The sequence below is a fragment of the Camellia sinensis genome, chromosome 6, assembly GCF_055761805.1.
Source record: "Camellia sinensis isolate YWXY chromosome 6, ASM5576180v1, whole genome shotgun sequence".
Classification (NCBI taxonomy): domain Eukaryota; kingdom Viridiplantae; phylum Streptophyta; class Magnoliopsida; order Ericales; family Theaceae; genus Camellia; species Camellia sinensis.
In genome coordinates, this window is record NC_138966.1 from 200,204,559 (window position 1) to 200,222,602 (window position 18,044).

Consider the following 18,044-nt stretch of genomic DNA (forward strand, 5'->3'; position numbering starts at 1 on the left):
TCTCTACTTCAAGTTTGGTCCCAAGTTCTTTAGTCTTTCACTCTCTCTCACATTGAGCTCAAAAGATGAGGGAATGAGGGTGTCAAAATGTGTAGGAAGAGTTAGGAGTGGCTTATATAGGCTTGCTTAGTGATAATTAATTAATTTGGCTTAAGCTAAGCAAAGTGGCATAATTAATCTAATTTAATCGTTCCGAATTGAATTTCAATTAAACCTACTATAAAATTCTAATTAACACAAAAACCAAGTCAATTTCTGAATCGGATGCTGATAAGGCCTTCAATTCGTAGGACAAAACATAAACATGAACAGATCTTTCTATAATAAACAGATATAAACACAAATAATGCAACTCATAGGCAATTATCGCAAAATTTCACTTTAATTGCTTATAATTACTTATTAAGCCTTTTTAGTCGTGAATTATACGTTAATCATGGGTCGGGATCTCTACAAAAATAAAATTGTATAATGCTAATAAAATACAATCTCTATTAAAAAAGGATGTTTTCTTAGATTAAAAAAAAAAAAAATTCTATATCTATGTTCAAGGCAATGGTGTATCTAGTTCGATGGAGGAACAATGAATAATAAAAAAAATAATAATTAATTAATTAATTAATTAATTAATAATTCAAACAACTAATCTATTATTTAACAAGATCTCAATAATCACTACAAGAATTTACACAATTGCCGACCACTTTTGCCGACCAAAAAAATTTTGGTCGCAAAAAAATGACATTTGGCGACCAAATATTAATTAGTCGCGAATGATCATTATTTTTGGCGACCAAATATTATTGGTCGCAAAAGGTTATATTTTGGCGACCAAAAAATGAGTTGGTCGCAGAAAGTGGTATGTTTTTGCCGACCAACTATAAATTTGGTCGCGGAAGGTCACATATTTTTGGGCGACCAAAAATTTGGTCGCCAAAAACTTATTTTCAACAACCAAAAAAAATTGGTCGCCAAATTAGTACATTTAGCGACTAATATTTTAGTCGCCATTGATTGAGATTTGGCGACTAAAAAAATTTGTCGGCGAAGGTACCTTTTTTGCGACTAATATGATATTTGGTCGCCAAAAGTTTGGGAAGGAAATTTGAAACGTGGAGGTGGGAATTAGGGCTGGGCATAGGGTCATTCGACTCGCACAACCCGTCCTACCCGACTCTACCCGTACGCGTATGGGCGGTTTCGCAAATATAATAGGATAGGGTGCGATTTGAAATATTTCTAATTTTCGAGTTGTCGGCGGGTTACAGGTTTGAACCGCACCCGACCAAAACAAAGAAAGGAAAAAAAACCCTAAACTCAAAAACACATTACGCAGCTCTCATCTCACACTCTCACTCTCATCTCACTCTCATCTGATCAGTCTCTCATACTCACTCTCTCATTCTCATCTCATCACTCATCTCGGCCGATCAACCTCGCAAGAGATCGACTCTCACTCATTGCAAGATTGACCGATCGACCTCATACTCTCATCGCACCGATCGACCTCCCAGGTACGGATCTCTATGTCGCTGTCTCTGTCTCTCTTTCCTCTCCGATCTCTGATTTTTTTGTGTTATTCAGATCTGTGTCACTCTGTGTGACTAAGATTGTTTGTCAATGGTGATTTTTTGTTCATTTCTGTGTCAATGGTGATTTTTTTTTTTTTTAGATCTGTGACTCTTAGTTTATTTGTTCATTTCTGATTGTGTGTTATGTGTCAATGGTGAGGACTTTGATAGTGGAGTCGATGATATTCATACTCCAAGACAGTGTAACAATAAACTGGGAAGCAAGAGATAATGCGGAGGAGTGGAGTCCAGGCTCAGGATTTGAGGGTTGTTGAACCAGAGCTCTCGAACCCCTCTGCGATTCTCCGAAGAGAGAGGGCTATTGTTGTGAATTTGGAACATATTAAAGCGATTATAACTGCGAATGAAGTTCTGGTGCCAAACCCTAAAGACCCTTTTATGGTTTCATTTGTTCGCAATCTCGAATTCAAGCTCTCTGATTTTGGTGTAAGTACTTTTCTTCATTTCTATCATGAAGTTAATTTGATTTTGATGTGATTAGTGTGACCATTCTTTGGATGATTTATTTCAGTGGGTTGATCTGTCAATATGTTGGGTGAAATTAGTGTAATTTTGTTTTTGGAATTTTGTGTCAACAACACAACATGAAAAAAATTGAGCAAGCTGAGAAAAAACTTTTTACACTTTTTTTACATAATCAAAAATTAAGACATCCTGTTTTATTAATATAACTGTTAAAAATTCGAGCTTTTAACCATGAGAATGTGGGTTTTAGTGCAATGAACTACGACTTTGTGTAAATAAGAAGAAAAGTTAGATCCATACCAATCCACCCAATCTGGAATCCTCGACTAATGTAGACCAGCACTGGGCAATGGCCATTTCCGTTTTCCTTATTATTGTATATATATATTTTGCAATATAATTGCAAAAAAGTGCTTTTTTTGGGTGATCCAATTACAATAGTTAATAAATGTAAGTGGACAGATGATAGTTACAAGCCCAAATTGTTGGTTAATTAATTTTTTTTCCTAAATATTGCTAAGCAGAGAATAATATACCCAGTTTATTGTTACTTTTATAGTGGACTTTTGATTGCAGTGTTGTAAGATACATACGATTCTATTCAATTTCTTATATAGTCATGTGAGCACATAAAGGTGAAAGATGTAGGTATAGATATAGATATAACTGGTTTCATTTGACTTTGAAGATGATTCATGCATTTACTAGTTTTTATTTTTTTATTTTTTATTTTATTTTAATTCTGATTTCCAAATTCCAAGTTGGGAAATTGTGATGGCAGGTTTTGGTGGTTAGACAAGACCTGAAGATGGGAGTATGAAAGATTGCGTCCCAATGTGCTCGTAAGATATATTTCACTCTTAACAATGTTTAAGGTTTTGCCTTTGATTGCACTTTGTATCACTCTACGATCTCTGTGCATTGTTCGTTTCACATTTATTTGACTAATTATTTATTTTTAAACCTGCAGATGCTGCTACTGGGATGTATTCAGAACTGATGCAAAGTTATGACAATGCTAAACACAGGATTACTTCATTTATTCAAGCCCTGAAATTTACTTTGATTCTAATAGTTTCTTTCCCCTCGCATTCTCTTTAATAATTAACATCCTTAATGGCAAAAACAATCTTTTGAGGAGGAACCAAACTTTGTTGCTTGCTGTAGCTGTTCAAAATAAAGATTGACAAAATGGGAAAGAAAAAAAAAAGGTTTTAAAATCTAAGTGGTATAATGAAATGGCATAATGAAATAATCTAAGTTGCACTGCACTGCACGAAACAATCTAAGTGGCATAATGAAATATGTTTCCTTTCATAATATCTCTAACTAATCAAGTTTGTTCAACACTTTGTTGCTGAATTTGTGAGTATTATTTATTTTTATTCACAGTTAAATGTTCAAGGAATTCAAGTCACTGAATAATTTCTTGGAATTATCTGCTTTTGGGAGATAATTAAGAGTAACTTTAACTTTAGTATGTTGGCTTAAAAAGACTCGAGAATTGATAAGAGTTACAGTGATTGTTTATTTAATGAGATTGCTTGTTCTGTAGATTGTCATTTCTAATCTGTCAGAACTGTAGGCTGAGTTTTGTGGGATCTTAGGAAGGCAGGAGTGCCTTTGGCTTACCTAATGGACCACATTTAGGTATGGGTTCAAGGGAAATACACGAAATAAGGGTTATGTTTTTACCATTTAGTTGATTGTTATACTATGAGCTAAGATCTTCACTGTGCTCCTATCTATGTCTAGTCTTTTTTCCTCATTCTCTACGGCTAATTTCATAACTAATGAAACTTATTTATAATTATAAGGTGCAGTGAATTTTGAAAATTTAACTACCATCAAGCTGTAGTTTGTTTTATGGTGGGCTGAATTGTTCTTATGGTCAGTAGATGTCGCCAACGATGAAATAATCCTCTCCATCAAGTATTAGTTTTGCATGCCGTATCACTATACTTTTCATATAATAGACATAATTTTATAAGTCAAATAGTGAAATTAATATTACTAACTTCAAAATTAAAGTTCTAACTTTAAAAACTGTTAGCTAAAATAATGTTGTGATTATTAATGTTTAGGTTATTCTGGTACAAGCAATAAATTATCTAAGGACAATAAAATTTGATACAGAATGACTATTAGAGTAAAGCTTAGTAATTATTAGTTTTGTTGAATGTTGACTATTTTGCATTTGGAATGATATGTGGCTTTTATGGCTTTGAGAATTCTTCTACAATTTACCTGTGTTCTTTCATTTTGCTTTTGTTCAAGTTTGAATTATTAGTTTATCTATTTCTTACCAAAAAGGTGCGCCTCACCTTGCGCCTACGCCTGAATCTGGCGCTTTGGTGTGCCTTGAGCATTTAAAATCACTGGACAGCCACTATGGATAATGACTGCATGAATGTAACTTTTTCTTCTCTAAAAGGTTAACTTAGTTTAAGTCAAAGTAAGACGATTTCCAAAAATCAGATGTTTCTTGGGTTTATTTCTGTGTGTTGTATATTTTAGTACTCCCTAGTCTAATTACATCGTGTGGTTTAAATCTATTTTCTATGAATTACTTGGTAATTACGATGTATGTTGTTTATTTTGTGTGGTACAATTTCATATGTTTTTGGATCTTCAAAAGTAAGATCTGTATCTACCACTGAAGTTGCATTTCCTCAAAAGTGAACTGTTTGTGTTCTCTGTCTTTTCTTTAATAATTGAGAGTTGTTTGGTTTTCAACCTGAAAATTGATTGGTTCTTTTCAAAAAATTCATTATATCATACTATTTCATATGCCTATCCTGGTTAATGAATGGGAAAAAAAGTACTTTTGCATGTATTCCTTAGTTTTTGAGTTAACGATGATCGGATTAGATTTATGGTTGGGCTTTACATCTGATTTGAATTCATCATTGCTTGATTGTAATTAGTCGATCGGATTTATGTAGTCTTGAAATCATCTTTGGCTTTGTTAATTGCTGCTTATAAATAAATAGATTAATGCTTGTTTCTGTTTTAGCTACATTCGCTTTCATGTTACTTTATGTGGACAAAACAAAATCATGGAAGCATAGAACATAGAGTCTGTAGATGTATCTGTGTATTTTTTGCCTAAAACAGTATATCTTCTTTAACATCAATTGCTTTGTTGGTTCTCAATCTTTATTTCTTTCTTATTTGGAAGGATCTTCTATGTGTTAGAAACTGTGTGTTAAATTGATATTTTCTCCTCTTTTTTGGTGGATAAGATTCAGTTTTTGTCACTGTCAGGGCATCTGATGTTGTGTGTTTTTTATTTTTTGGTTCAGTTTTAGTAATTTATTTGTTTTTCCCTGTTTTGTTGTCTTTTTCTTTTTTGTATTGGGATGTGATTTGTATGATATGGAAACAATTCTCTTGTAAAAGTATTTGTGCTTCATAGGTTATACTGGAGGAGCTTAATGCCATGTTTCTTCTTTGTTGTGTTAACTCTTACATAATAAGCTTCTAATTTTATTGTCTGATTATTGATTTATAGGAAAGTCATTCTTTTTAAGATTACAGGCTACCATGCAACCTTGGGATTGAGCCCAAAAGATGAGAATGTATTTGATTTGATTTGAAACATATGCACTATGTATTTTGCCGATACTAAACATAGTAACATGTTTTGTATCCTGTTCTTAATTTCTACCTTCCATGATTGAATTCACAGAAGCAATCCTGTTTTGAGGTTGAAGGCCTCGATGGAACCACCAGGGCTGACTGAGGGGCTCACAAATAGCAAACAAGAGAGCATAATAGGAACTCAAAATGGGTCTGATCTGTTCAATGAAATGAAACATCAGTTTCTGAGTTTCAAAAGGCAGAAATTCCTGTAAGCAAGCTTATAATTCTGACATCTTCTTGTTTAGCTTCACAGAAAATTGAGTTTCCCTGATGTGATGTTTTCTTTGAACAGGGAGAACTTGGAATGCTATGAAAATCTTGCCAAGAGTCAAGCACCGAAGGTATGATGGGTTTTTTAGGGTTAACTTTTTTTTAGTCCATGATATATTTTGGAGCCATCTGGGGATTACATTGGCAATTTGCCTCAATTTTGTGCTGAACTGGTTAAGATTTTCTTAACTGATGCTTGCAAGAACAGTTCATGGTCATTGCTTGTGCAGACTCTAGGGTTTGTCTCTCCTACATCCTAGGATTTCAGCCCAGAGAAGCCTTTGTAGTCCGCAATGTGGCAAATCTGGTGCCCCCATTTGAGGTACCATATACATTGCAAGCATAAATGTGGGAAAACGGAAATATATGGTTGTGATAAGTGTATTAGAAGCAAAATTCTGAATAGGCCTATGCTTTTTTATTTTCTGATGCAGAATGGACCAACAGAAACAAATGCTGCCCTTGAATTTGCCGTCAATTCTCTAGAAGTAAGTGACTTCTGTAGACAAATCTTCTGCCAAGTTGCTTTATTCTTTGTCAACCAAGGCAGAAAAAATGTGTAGTTACTATTGGTTGCTTATGGTCTGCACATTGACTGGGACTGCAGCTGACATGTTAGGAATTCAAAAATCTGAAAGAATTTGACATCATGTGTCATTCAAAAAAAAAAAAGAAGAGATAAAGTAAGAATAAGTTTGGAGAAAGGGAATTGTCTGCAAAAGTATAGCAATTAGTAACCAATTATGAAGCTTATGTTCTCATTCTGGAGTTGCTTACAGTGGACTATGATATAGTTGCAATAATGAATAATCTGGAATTGCTGATTCATGATTAAAAAATATATGTCTCTGTGTTTCATGACTAAGTCACTAATACCGTACACAAATATATTAGATGACTGGAATTGCTGTAATTGACCTCTTGATATCAATGTGTCAAACAAATTGGCCACTCTATTTGGCGACAAACTTTGATGGGAAAACATTTTGGTAAATATAAAGTTTTCTACAGGTTGAAAATATACTAGTCATTGGCCACAGCTGCTGTGGAGGTATTTGTGCCCTTATGAGCATGCAAGATGATGTAAATTCAAGGTTTGGCCAATTCCAATCTTTTCTATTTTTCATCTCTCTCTCACTCTTACACATGCGCGCAAGTAAGCAAGCAATCGCACATTATACAAGAAATCATTTGATTTTTTTTTTTCCAATTTCAAGGAAGCTGTGAGCTGTCAGTATTGCAAAGGTAAATTCCTTTTTGGTTTATGCTCTCAGGGATATTTTTTTTTTCCTTTGGTTTATGCTCTCGGATTTGGATTACCTTTATCATACTATGGATTTTTTGCATCTAGTATGTTGGGGCACCATACTCTTGTGATATCAGCTATGAACCATTTCTTGGGCTTGAGGTTTGTTCCTATTTTCTTTTCAATTTTTGCTTCTTTTGAACATCACAATGTATGTTAGTGAAATGATGACTCCAACACATCTCCGAATCTGATAAACATATTTTGGTTTGATTTGAAAGTCATGCTGAAAGTACTATATGGTTTTATTCTTGTTTTATTTTTAGAGATGGTTTTTTTTTTAAAAAAAAAAAAACAAAAAACAAACTGTTATTTCATTTATTGGTAGCCTAGTTTAAATGAGAAGTGAAAATACATTCCACATGATTCTCATGACTTTGCTTGTTCATTTACCTTCTGATTGAAAGATCTTGCCATCCTCATGGGTACTTCAGTTATAGTGGGCAGTCCTTCTTGATTATTTATGAGCAAATGAAGATATGCTGACTATATTTACAATTGCGAGCTTATAGGGGGCAGTCCCTCTTCTTGATTATTTATGAGCAAATGAAGATATGCTGACTATATATACTTTAGCTATAATAGTCAGCTTGATCTTCATCCATAACAAATGATGGGTATGTATGCAGATTATCAGCCATAAGAAGCTGGATCATCTCATAAGAATGCGGCAAATGGATATATTATGAGAATGACTTTGTTTTGGATATATTTGTTGAGATCGGAATGGGACAAATGGATCATTGTGAGAATGACTTTGAAGCAGATATGCTGAAAGATACCGCGGATTATTATTCTCGAAAGGCTTCAAACTGGATCTTGGAAGATTCCTGTCAAGATTATATGTTGAAAGTAAACATCTATTCATTTTCTTTTTTTCTTGTTAAGGTCAGATATATTTGTTTGATAATCCTATATAATTTCTAAAAAATCCTTTTGTAACTCTAGGTTGAGGAGTGTTTGAAATGAGAGAAGGATAGGGTTGCTCATTACCTACATTCTAGTAGCGAGTTGAAGTTGCTTGAGGTTTGTTCTTCCTCTTATAAAGTCATACTAAATTTCTTTCTACCCAATAATAATTAGTCTTTTAATGGTTACTTCTTTTATTTATTTATTTATTTTCAGGCCAATTTTGAAGATATGCACTTTCGCTGTTATAATTATGGGTAATTTTGTCTTCCTATAGAAAGTTCAACATGAATTGTTGTCCGTTTATGCAACCCAATTGCTCGAGCAGGAGCACTCTGGATGTCATGCATTGCTTAGGGATGACAAGGTAGTCATTTGGACCATTTTTTTTTATCAGACTTGGGCAATGTTATTATTCAAGCCTTCTTGCTGTTATTTCAGTTGCAATTAACTAAAGTTTATTAACATTTTTTTCCTGTTCTCTTGTAGGTAGAGGATTTATCAAGGATGTATAGGCTCTTTTCCAAAATACCTGGAGGTTTAAATCCGGTTTCTAGTATATTTAAACAGGTTTTGGTCTTTAACTTGCAGTACATTGTTCTGTAAAGAATGTAGCATTGTGCCTCTGGTATTATTTGTTTCTTCCCCTTGTTTATTTTGAAGTTTGGCTGGGTTTTTCTTTATGCAGCATGTTACTGCTGAAGGTACAGCATTGGTTAAACAAGCGGAAGATGCAGCCAGCAATAAGAAGGTGATGTAATCTTGATTGTGTTATTTCAGATCCCATAGTCTTTGTGCAATTTGTCTTCTGAGGAGGTGCATTTCACAAGGCTCATGATTGATCTGCCATTACATTGGACTTGGTTAACAAGTTATATACTCTTTTTTTTTTTTTTTTTTGAAGGAAATTAAATTTGGATTTTAATTAAATGAATGGCAATGTACAAAATTTAGCACTACATCTGACTTTGGGGGTACAAATAATTGTTTGATGTGGTGGCATCATTAACCAAGGTGGCATCATTAACCAAGGTTGTTCACTTAATTTGAATGATGCTTTAAAATTATAGGTTTATTATGGATTGAATGAATTATTAGGAATTGCAGGTGCATTGTTTTCCTGCTTTGGCGACCAATTTATTAGTCGCGACAAATAAATAATTTTTTTTCGTAAAAAATGACAATTGCCGACCAAGAGTTTTGGTCGCAAAAAATACATTTATTGCCGACCAAAACAGCTTTTGGTCGTGGAAACTCACTTTTGCCGACCAGAAGTTTTGGTCGCGAAAAGTAACAAATGGCGACCAAACCTTTTGGTCGCGGAATGTCACAATTGGTGACCAAACTTTTTGGTCGCGGAATGTCACGATTGGCGACCAAACTTTTTTGGTCGCGAAATGTCACAATTAGCGACCAAACTTTTTGGTCGTTGAATGTGATAATTGGCGACCAAACTTTTTGGTCGGGAAAATATCACTTTTCGCGACCAAAGTGTTTCAGCGACTAAATGAATTAGTCGCGGTAATGATATATTTTGCGACCAAAAATTTAGTCGGCAAATCCGACTTTTCCCGACCAACCAAAATTTTGGTCGCAAATTACTTTTGCCGACCCTCAATTGGCGACCAAAGTAGCGACCAAAAAAATTGGTCGCGGATAATTTTTGCCGACCAAAAATGGACTTTTAGCGACCAATTTTTTGGTCGGCAAAAGTGTTAATTCTTGTAGTGAATTGTAACATCTTAATGATCTTATAGACAACTTAAAAGTCTTATTCTATTTGAGCAAAAAATAAAAAAATATAATAATAATATATATACATATAAAGAAATTTAATTGCAAAATAAAAGTTAAATAAATAAATTGTAACAATCATTAAAAATAAAATAAACAAACAAACAAACAAAACAAAAAGTTATAAATGAGTCACCATGATATGTAAGAAGAGTTTTTTTTTTTTTTTTTTTTTTTGTGTGTGTTGTGTTCATGGCAATTAAATTGTGATATGAGTGTAGTATATAATTGAATGCTTAAAACATTTAACATTGCATGAAATGTTTTATATTATATACAATAGTATTATCTGAGTGTAGTATTAATATGTTTTTAATCTAATACATAGATTGAGACGTAGAAATCATATAGAATTATTGAAATTTTCAAATTATTAAGAAAAACTTTACATTATTAAATTTATTAATATCATACATAAATTTTGTAAGTGAGATAGTAGTCAATAACTGAGGCTATTAAAGAAAATGACTTGAAAAATATACTCATGTATGAAAAATATACTCATGTATGCAAAAAAGGATGTGGAAAGCTTCAAGGATGTGTTGGCACCGTCTGAAGGTCGATTTGAGGAGTAGCTCGAGGAAGAGGGTTACACTCTTCATTCTCTTTTCTATTTTGTTTTTTCAATTTGTTTTATATGAACTGTTTTTTATTGGGTAAAAAAATACAGATTATTTAGTAATTGACAAATGTGATTTGTTATATTATTGAATGAATTCTAACATATGGCTACTTATAATTACGAAAATATGTTCATGTTTTAACGCAAGTGCAATTTCTATAATTTACATTATTATGTCTTTAATTTTTACCAATTGCATTATAAAATATTTTTGTAATGTGAATGGTTCGGATCACCAAGGTCAGTTCTAAAATAAACCCATCAAACACAAATGTTCTCTCAAATTGGATGGCCAATTTGAAGTAATCCAAACCCTTTATTATTTAATATGGAGAACACACCATCAATGATTGTGCACAAACAAAAAAACAAAAAACAAAACAAAACAAAAACTTTTTAAATGTAATGGAGATGAAAATAATTGAAATTTATATGATTATAAATAGTTTTTTCTTTTACATTTTAATTTCAAAATTAATTTTTATTTATTTATTTACTACCGTATAGTACGGATATTATGCTAGTTTATTTTAATTAAAATATGACAATTTTGGTTTTAGAGGATCAAAAATTGAGTTTTAGAGGAATTGTGAATGTTTTATAAAATTTCACCACAAATTTAGCCGATTCCCAATATTTGTCATTTGTAGGGATAGTCATTTTCTCCCGTCCAGCTGGCAAATACATACGCTACTAATATTTAAGTTGGCAAAAATATTATTATTGTAGTTTTAACAATGAAGTTCGGCGTTGCCTTGCGGTACAAGTTTTGCGCCGTAATGTATTCATAATTTTTCTTTGGTATTTTCTTTTGAGAATTTTTCTTTGTTTGAGGTAAGCTTTATTTTATTAGAATGGATCCTTTTGTAAGTGTCATTTAGCTTTCCCGACCTTTATGAAAATTTTCATTGATAAAAAAAGAAAGAAAAAAAACGATAAAATTGGACATTTAATAATAAATTACTATCCTTTTAAACCAAAATTTTATCTTTTAACTTTTTTAGCACCAAACTGTTTGTCCCTAAAAGTCTTTTTTATGACTTTTCGAGACAACTTTGGTCCCCAAATATGTTTTAGAACAAAAATTTTACTTTAAAGAATAAAAAATTTAATCCCTAATATCTATCTATCTATTTATATATTATATAATTTATCTATCTATTTATATTTATATATTATATAAGCAAAATAAGGGTTTTAGTGAGAAAGACTCTAAGGCCTCCAAATGTCTAACCTCAATTTCTTATTTTTCTAATTTAAAAAAATAATAAACCATTCATGTGTCTCACATAATTTTCGAATTAAAAAATAAAAAATAAAAATTCTTCAAGGCTACCTTCTAAGATTGTTGGCTAAAAGATAATCATTTATTAAATTAGTTTAAAGTCCTTCTCTCATTTTTAGTAATCGAAGAGATCCACAATATAATTTTATGATGTCTAAAGTCCCTCAACTCCCACACCCATATATCACAGAGAAATTTGACTGAAATCAAACCTCATTTGCAAACTAAATTTATAAGGCAGAACAAGATCTGAGAATCAAAGATGCATAAATAGATACATATGTAAGTATGTATATGTAGAGAGAGAGAGAGAGAGAGAAGGGAACCTCCATGGGAGAACCTAGAGCCGAGCTTGGCGTAAGAAGAAAGCTTGACGTCGAGATCGCCCTCGATCTTGCGAGCCTCCTTTCTCAATTCCTCCCAACCCGACTCCTGCAATAGCTCCATAGTTGGATCTGTCATTCGATCTCAGGTGAGATTGGACCCGACCCATTTTTGCTCCTTTGTCTTATGTGTTGTGTTGCTCTCTCTCTCTCTCTCCTTCTCTATGTATGTCTCTGTGTATGTATTTTTATATACTAGTCAAGAAGAGTTTGGTTGTTACTTGCAATTGGAATCGAACACTCCTTTTACCCTGCGAAATTTATATAGAGAAATTCTAATATAAATACGTTTTTTATGAGAAAATTAGTCTAAGGTCATTCCCCCATTTTTAGTAATGGAAGAAGTCCACAATATTATTTCTCTGGGTTTGAAGGAATTTTCTCTAAATTTTTGTGAATTTCTCTGGGTTTAAGAAAATTTTCTCTAGGTTTTTATGAATTTATCTAAATTTGAAGTAATTTTCTCTGAGTTTGTGTAAATTTCTCTGGGTCGGAAGGAAAAATTAAAAAAGGCCATTGTTGATCAGAGCTTTTACAGATATTTATGGGTACTTTTTGAAAGCTGTTTTGGAAGATCTCTTTCTCTCTCTCTCTCTCTCAATTTACTTGATGGGTTGGGTTCTTCTTCCGCTTTTCTTCTGTGGTGGTAGTATATCATAATTTGTGCTCTTTCTCAGATTCTCTTCCAGAGAAATTTGGTGTTGGAGATATGTAAAATTTCCCTGTAATGTGTCCAGAGAAATTTGGTGTAGGTGATGTGTAAAATTTTCTCTGTGATGTGTCTAGAGAAATTTGGTGTTAGTCCAGAGAAATTTAGAATTTTCTCTGTGATTTGTCCAGAAAAATTCTCTTAATTGAATTTTCTTTGGATTGATATTAAAGAACCTTAGATATTATGAAAATATTGAGTGTCCTTTATGCTATAAAATCTTAATACTATGGACCTTAAAAAAAAAATCCCCTTTATTAAAATCAAATATAGAAACATGATTTGTTGACCTTCTAATTATTTGTCCATTTTCTAAAATCTCTACATAAAATTCTTCATTCCTTAAAATAAATTAAATAAAAGTCAATTCAAATTGTTTTGTTTGATTTATTTTGCTTCCTTATAATTAATTTGAAAAACTGATTTGGTTGTTTTCCTATAGTTAAATTGTTTCCTTATAAATAAATTAAATAAACTGATTTGGTTGTTTTTCACACTAAATTTGTGAATTTTTAAGTTTAAAAAATAATTTAGAAATAAAAAAATTATGATTTATGATTTAGAAAAGGAAAGATGAAAAAGATCCTTTTTTGTACACTCTTTTTCTAAGAAATTCTTTCTCATACCCCAAAACCCTAGCCGTCATACATTGTGGATGTTTGGGAAGTGACTATTTTTTAGACTTTTAGACTTTTTAATTATTTTAGTTTTTATGTTTGAAAAGATGAATTGAATTTTTTGATTGATTGTTATATTAAAAAATGTGTTTGAAATGATATTGAGATAAAAAATAATTAAATTATTTCCAAAAAGTTGTGTCTCACGTGATGTAGTTGTGCAAGTACATGATGATTGATTTGTTAGGGTATGAAATGACTAAATTACCTCCATATGTTGGAATGCTAAGTTGGTGGGTTAGTTAAAAATTAAAAGGGCAAAATCGAAATTTCAAATTTGCCCTGCACAGTCACGACACTCTGCCAAAAAAAAAACTCAACTACAATTGGGCTTTTTGGTTATTTGTTTGAACGAGGCTAAAATAGCCTCTCAACCTCCTTTCCAAACACTACCATTATATCTTCTCCAAGTCATTCACGTCATTCTCATCTTATAAATATTATATTCATGCAAGGATGCAACTCATTATTTTTTCCTATCTTTATGAAACAATTGAAGATTAGTTAATATTTTGTTTATGTATTCTTTAAACATACTTTTTCATTTTTTAAGTACACTTTTTTTTCTTTTTTTCTTTTTTAAACTTGTGAGCGTTTTTTGTTTGTACATTTCATATTTTATGTATGATTTGTCTCTCTATTCACTATTGATCATTATTTGTTTTTTTGCTTACAACATTTTTTTTTTTTTTTTTGAAAAATATTATTTCACTAGATTTGTATGCAAAATTTTATCCAAAATGATGTAATGGTGTCATTTGTATAATAAAAAACATGTCAATGGATTATTTACTATAAAGTGATGAAAATCCAACCATATCATTATTAATATTTTTTTTTGTATTGATTTTATGTTTCTTTTTTTATTTTTTACTTTTAATAGTTTGTGACATCATGATATGTGTTAATTGATAATTGGTATAGAGCATTACTTCAAATTTACGTAATAATTTTTTCTTTAATATTTTTAAAATTTCACTTTAATATTTTTATCTGCAGTTGATTTTGTTTAAAAATATAAATTCAAAAAATATTCACATAAAGAAATGTCTGTTTAATTTTGTTTGAATTGATTTTTGTTTAATTATGTTTAAGAATATCTGCAATTGTCTAGATTAAAGTGAAGTTACAACCATAATTACAACACTAAAAAAAAATTACATTTAATCTATTTTTTCAAAGCTATTAAAAATGCATAAATATGTATATTTTATTATGAAAAAAAATTACTAATGATATATGTTTACCAATTAAAAAAATATTTACATAAACAAATTGGTCAAGTAACTCTTCAATTTACATTGATTGACATAAATCTAACATGGCTTAAAAATAAATTTAAATTTTAAAAAAAATTAAAATGTCTTTACAATTTACAATCATCTTAAATTTATTTTATCATATTCTATCAATTGACAAACTAAATTTTACTAATACGATAATATTTTTTCTACTGTATTTACTGAAATAAATATGTCAAATGTGTCATTGTTATATTTTTAGTAGGGGTGCAACTCGGACGGGTTTGGTTGGGTTGGGTGGTTGTCCAAGCCTAGCCCAAGTTATGCGTAGATCTGTCCAGGCTCGAATTGTAACCCGAGGTTGCATGCCCAAGCCCGACCCGAGTTAAACTTGAATTGCCCGAGTTGTCCGAATTATAAATGAATTTCAGTTTTTTTTTTTTCAGCTACATTATTAAATTATTAAAATTTGACTCTATTTACTTTTTTTTATATAGAAAATCATTAATACCACCAAAATAAATAATTTATATAATGTAAAAGATATGCCGCTATAGTAGTCCCTACAATTTATGAGTGAAAATAAAAAAAAGTAAGATTTTATGTTATTCGTATATATAATAACATATATTCAATATGATGTAATAATCTAAATTACTTTAATAATTTATATATATATATATTTAATATTTTTATATATCTATATAAATATATATAATTCGGGTTTCAGGTTGGTCGGGTTGTTTAACGTCTTTGTCCAAACCCATCCAAATTTAATTCGAGCTTTTGAATTTTTGCCCAAACCCGTACCGAATTCAAAAATATGTTATTGTCCAAGCCTTAAAAAAATTCGAACTGGATTCGGATTGCTCAGGTTGAGCCCGCCTAAGTTGATCTCCTAATTTTTAGCAACATGTACACATTGAGACTTGAAGAATGAATTAATTAAATAATTACCATAATACATGAGAATGTAACTCACCAACTTATACCATAGGAGCCGAACAATTTATTGCCTTACCATTCCTCCGAATAATTTAGGCATCAATATAGAAATACAATTAATTAATTAACACCACTAAGAAATGTAATTCACAACCTTAATACAGGCCATTGCAGTCAACTCCAAGGCTATTCATGCAATTGCATAGTAAGTTTGAATTGTGAAAATAAATGTTAAGTGACTGAATATGTTATTTTTTATTTAATTTTAAACATAAATTAGTATTTAGAACTTCTCACGCAGCCTAAATACAAATATTCATTACACTCAAATTATTTGAGTCAAGTCTGCTCAAATTACATCATAATTTATATAGCGTTGTTGTTAACATTTTTGGAAAAAAAAAAATTAAAACTATTATAAAGATTTATGCATTTAAATGTGCCAACTCACACATTATAGGCATTAAAAGCACAAAATTCTACTCACCACAGATTGCAAATAGAATGAAATTTCTATAGTTAAGAGTAAACTTGTCATCCCCTATAAATACTACTCAAATAGCTTGGTTTTTACATATAGTTAGCAAATAATAGTATCACAACTAACTTGTTCAAGGCTAATAGGCTCAACATATATTGTCGAGAGACATGGCTGATTTCAAAGTGATTTTTTCAGTTATTTTATTTGTTCTTGCATTTGGGTAGTCTCTCCCTCTCTTCCTTTCTACCTCTCGTCACTCTTTAGTGTTGTTTGTTATAACTTGAATGGGTACAGTATTTTTTGTCACTAAAATTTCTCTGTTGTCCTCTTATCTCAAAACACTCACAGCCATTTCAATTAGGTCTCATAATTCTCATATCTTGAGATTCTCACATGATTTTATAATTATGAGTTTTTTAAACAGGACAAGAAGATTTGGGGACAAATGATCATTCACCATTTAAATTGGTAAAATGTAAGAGGTGTCAAATATATATATAATTGCATGATTGGTGATGAAACAATTTTACTATTGGTAGGTTTGCTAATCTCAAGTGAGGCAAGAGGAACATTTGCAGAGCATGAAGGAGACATGAAACAGGCATTGATGCCAACTACTTTTATTTGTAGAACTGACCAAGATTGCAAGAATACATGTGCATTTTTCAATTGCTATGGTTACTCATGCAGTTTTCCCAAGGTTGGAGCCCCTAATAAGTTGTGCTTCTGTAGTTTGTGTCCACCACCATCTCCTCCCTCTGAAGTTCCATCTTAGTGGTTCCCCAATTTTAATGTTGAATCTCAAGTTTCTTCATTCTTATTGTACTACCTACTATCTCTGAATCTTCAATGATCAATAAAATATAATTTAATGAATTCCCTTAGAAGTTGATTTTTTTGTTTTTGAAAAAAGTGCATATTTTGGTACTTTGAAAATAAAATGTGTGATGTAAATTTAAACTTGATGTCGTGTTAGAGGTAGACAAAGAATGACTATTTGATTCACTCATTTTACTTTCTGAGTAATTTGTATGATGTGTTTTTTTGGGTGTGAATGCTCTTAGGTGACATATGAAATGATTTTTTGAAATGGTAAATTACATTTTTTTTATCCTTCTAGTTGACTTAAAGTTCTCTTTTAGCTCCTGAGAGGGAAAAATATGGTCTGGATTGGGCCATGGTAATACCAGGCAAATTGTGGGCCGTACACATTTGGGTCGTGGTATCCTGGGTCCACCCAGAAGTGATTTTTGCTCGGCAATGGCAGGGGCATGTGGAACCGAGCTACTTTACCTTGTCGGCACGGAGGCCGGTCAAGTAAGGGTTCCACGGTTTATGCATTGCGCGGTTGGAAAGCACGCATCCATAGCTCGGCGTGAAGGCTCATGCCTGAAGCTCGGTAGGAAGGACTTTGGTTGACCGGTATGACCAATCTCATGCTTGGCTTCGCCGGAATGCAGTTGAGCATGGCTGGAAAGGAGCTCAGTTGTTGGGGGCACCTGAGCATGAAACACAGCATGGCCGTTGACAGCCGAGATGCTATAGCCCGGCTGCCGAGCTCCCAATATAGTGGGCTAGCAGTCAGGTTAGGTGATGTTCAGCAAGATTTGTGCTGACAGATGGGATAACAGCGCCACGTGTCAAGAGACGAATGTGAGTAGATTTGGGGCGCAGAAGGTATATAAGCAAGTCTGCGCCCCCCATGCTGGATAGATGAACA

The 18,044-nt window shown here is 32.0% G+C and overlaps 1 protein-coding gene across 6 annotated transcripts; it reads left to right on the forward strand.

Annotated features, from left to right (window-relative positions):
- Window positions 1-1,445: 1,445 nt before the first annotated feature.
- On the forward strand, window positions 1,446-9,254 carry LOC114281425 (beta carbonic anhydrase 5, chloroplastic-like). Of its 6 annotated transcripts, XM_082875845.1 has the most exons (15): window positions 1,446-1,514; window positions 1,743-2,018; window positions 2,839-2,899; window positions 3,028-3,063; window positions 5,749-5,910; window positions 5,995-6,043; window positions 6,181-6,294; window positions 6,407-6,460; window positions 6,984-7,066; window positions 7,190-7,217; window positions 7,324-8,130; window positions 8,227-8,304; window positions 8,404-8,554; window positions 8,677-8,757; window positions 8,876-9,254. In XM_082875845.1, exons 3-10 carry the CDS (start codon window positions 2,874-2,876, stop codon window positions 7,197-7,199), a joined length of 534 nt encoding a protein of 177 aa, XP_082731971.1. In that variant the 5' UTR covers window positions 1,446-1,514; window positions 1,743-2,018; window positions 2,839-2,873; the 3' UTR covers window positions 7,200-7,217; window positions 7,324-8,130; window positions 8,227-8,304; window positions 8,404-8,554; window positions 8,677-8,757; window positions 8,876-9,254. The 6 variants fall into 6 exon arrangements, with proteins under 6 accessions (XP_082731971.1, XP_082731969.1, XP_082731970.1 ...); XM_082875843.1 differs by lacking the exon at window positions 7,190-7,217 and having other exon boundaries at window positions 7,247-8,130; XM_082875844.1 differs by lacking the exon at window positions 7,190-7,217 and having other exon boundaries at window positions 7,247-8,130; window positions 8,465-8,554.
- Window positions 9,255-18,044: the final 8,790 nt, after the last annotated feature.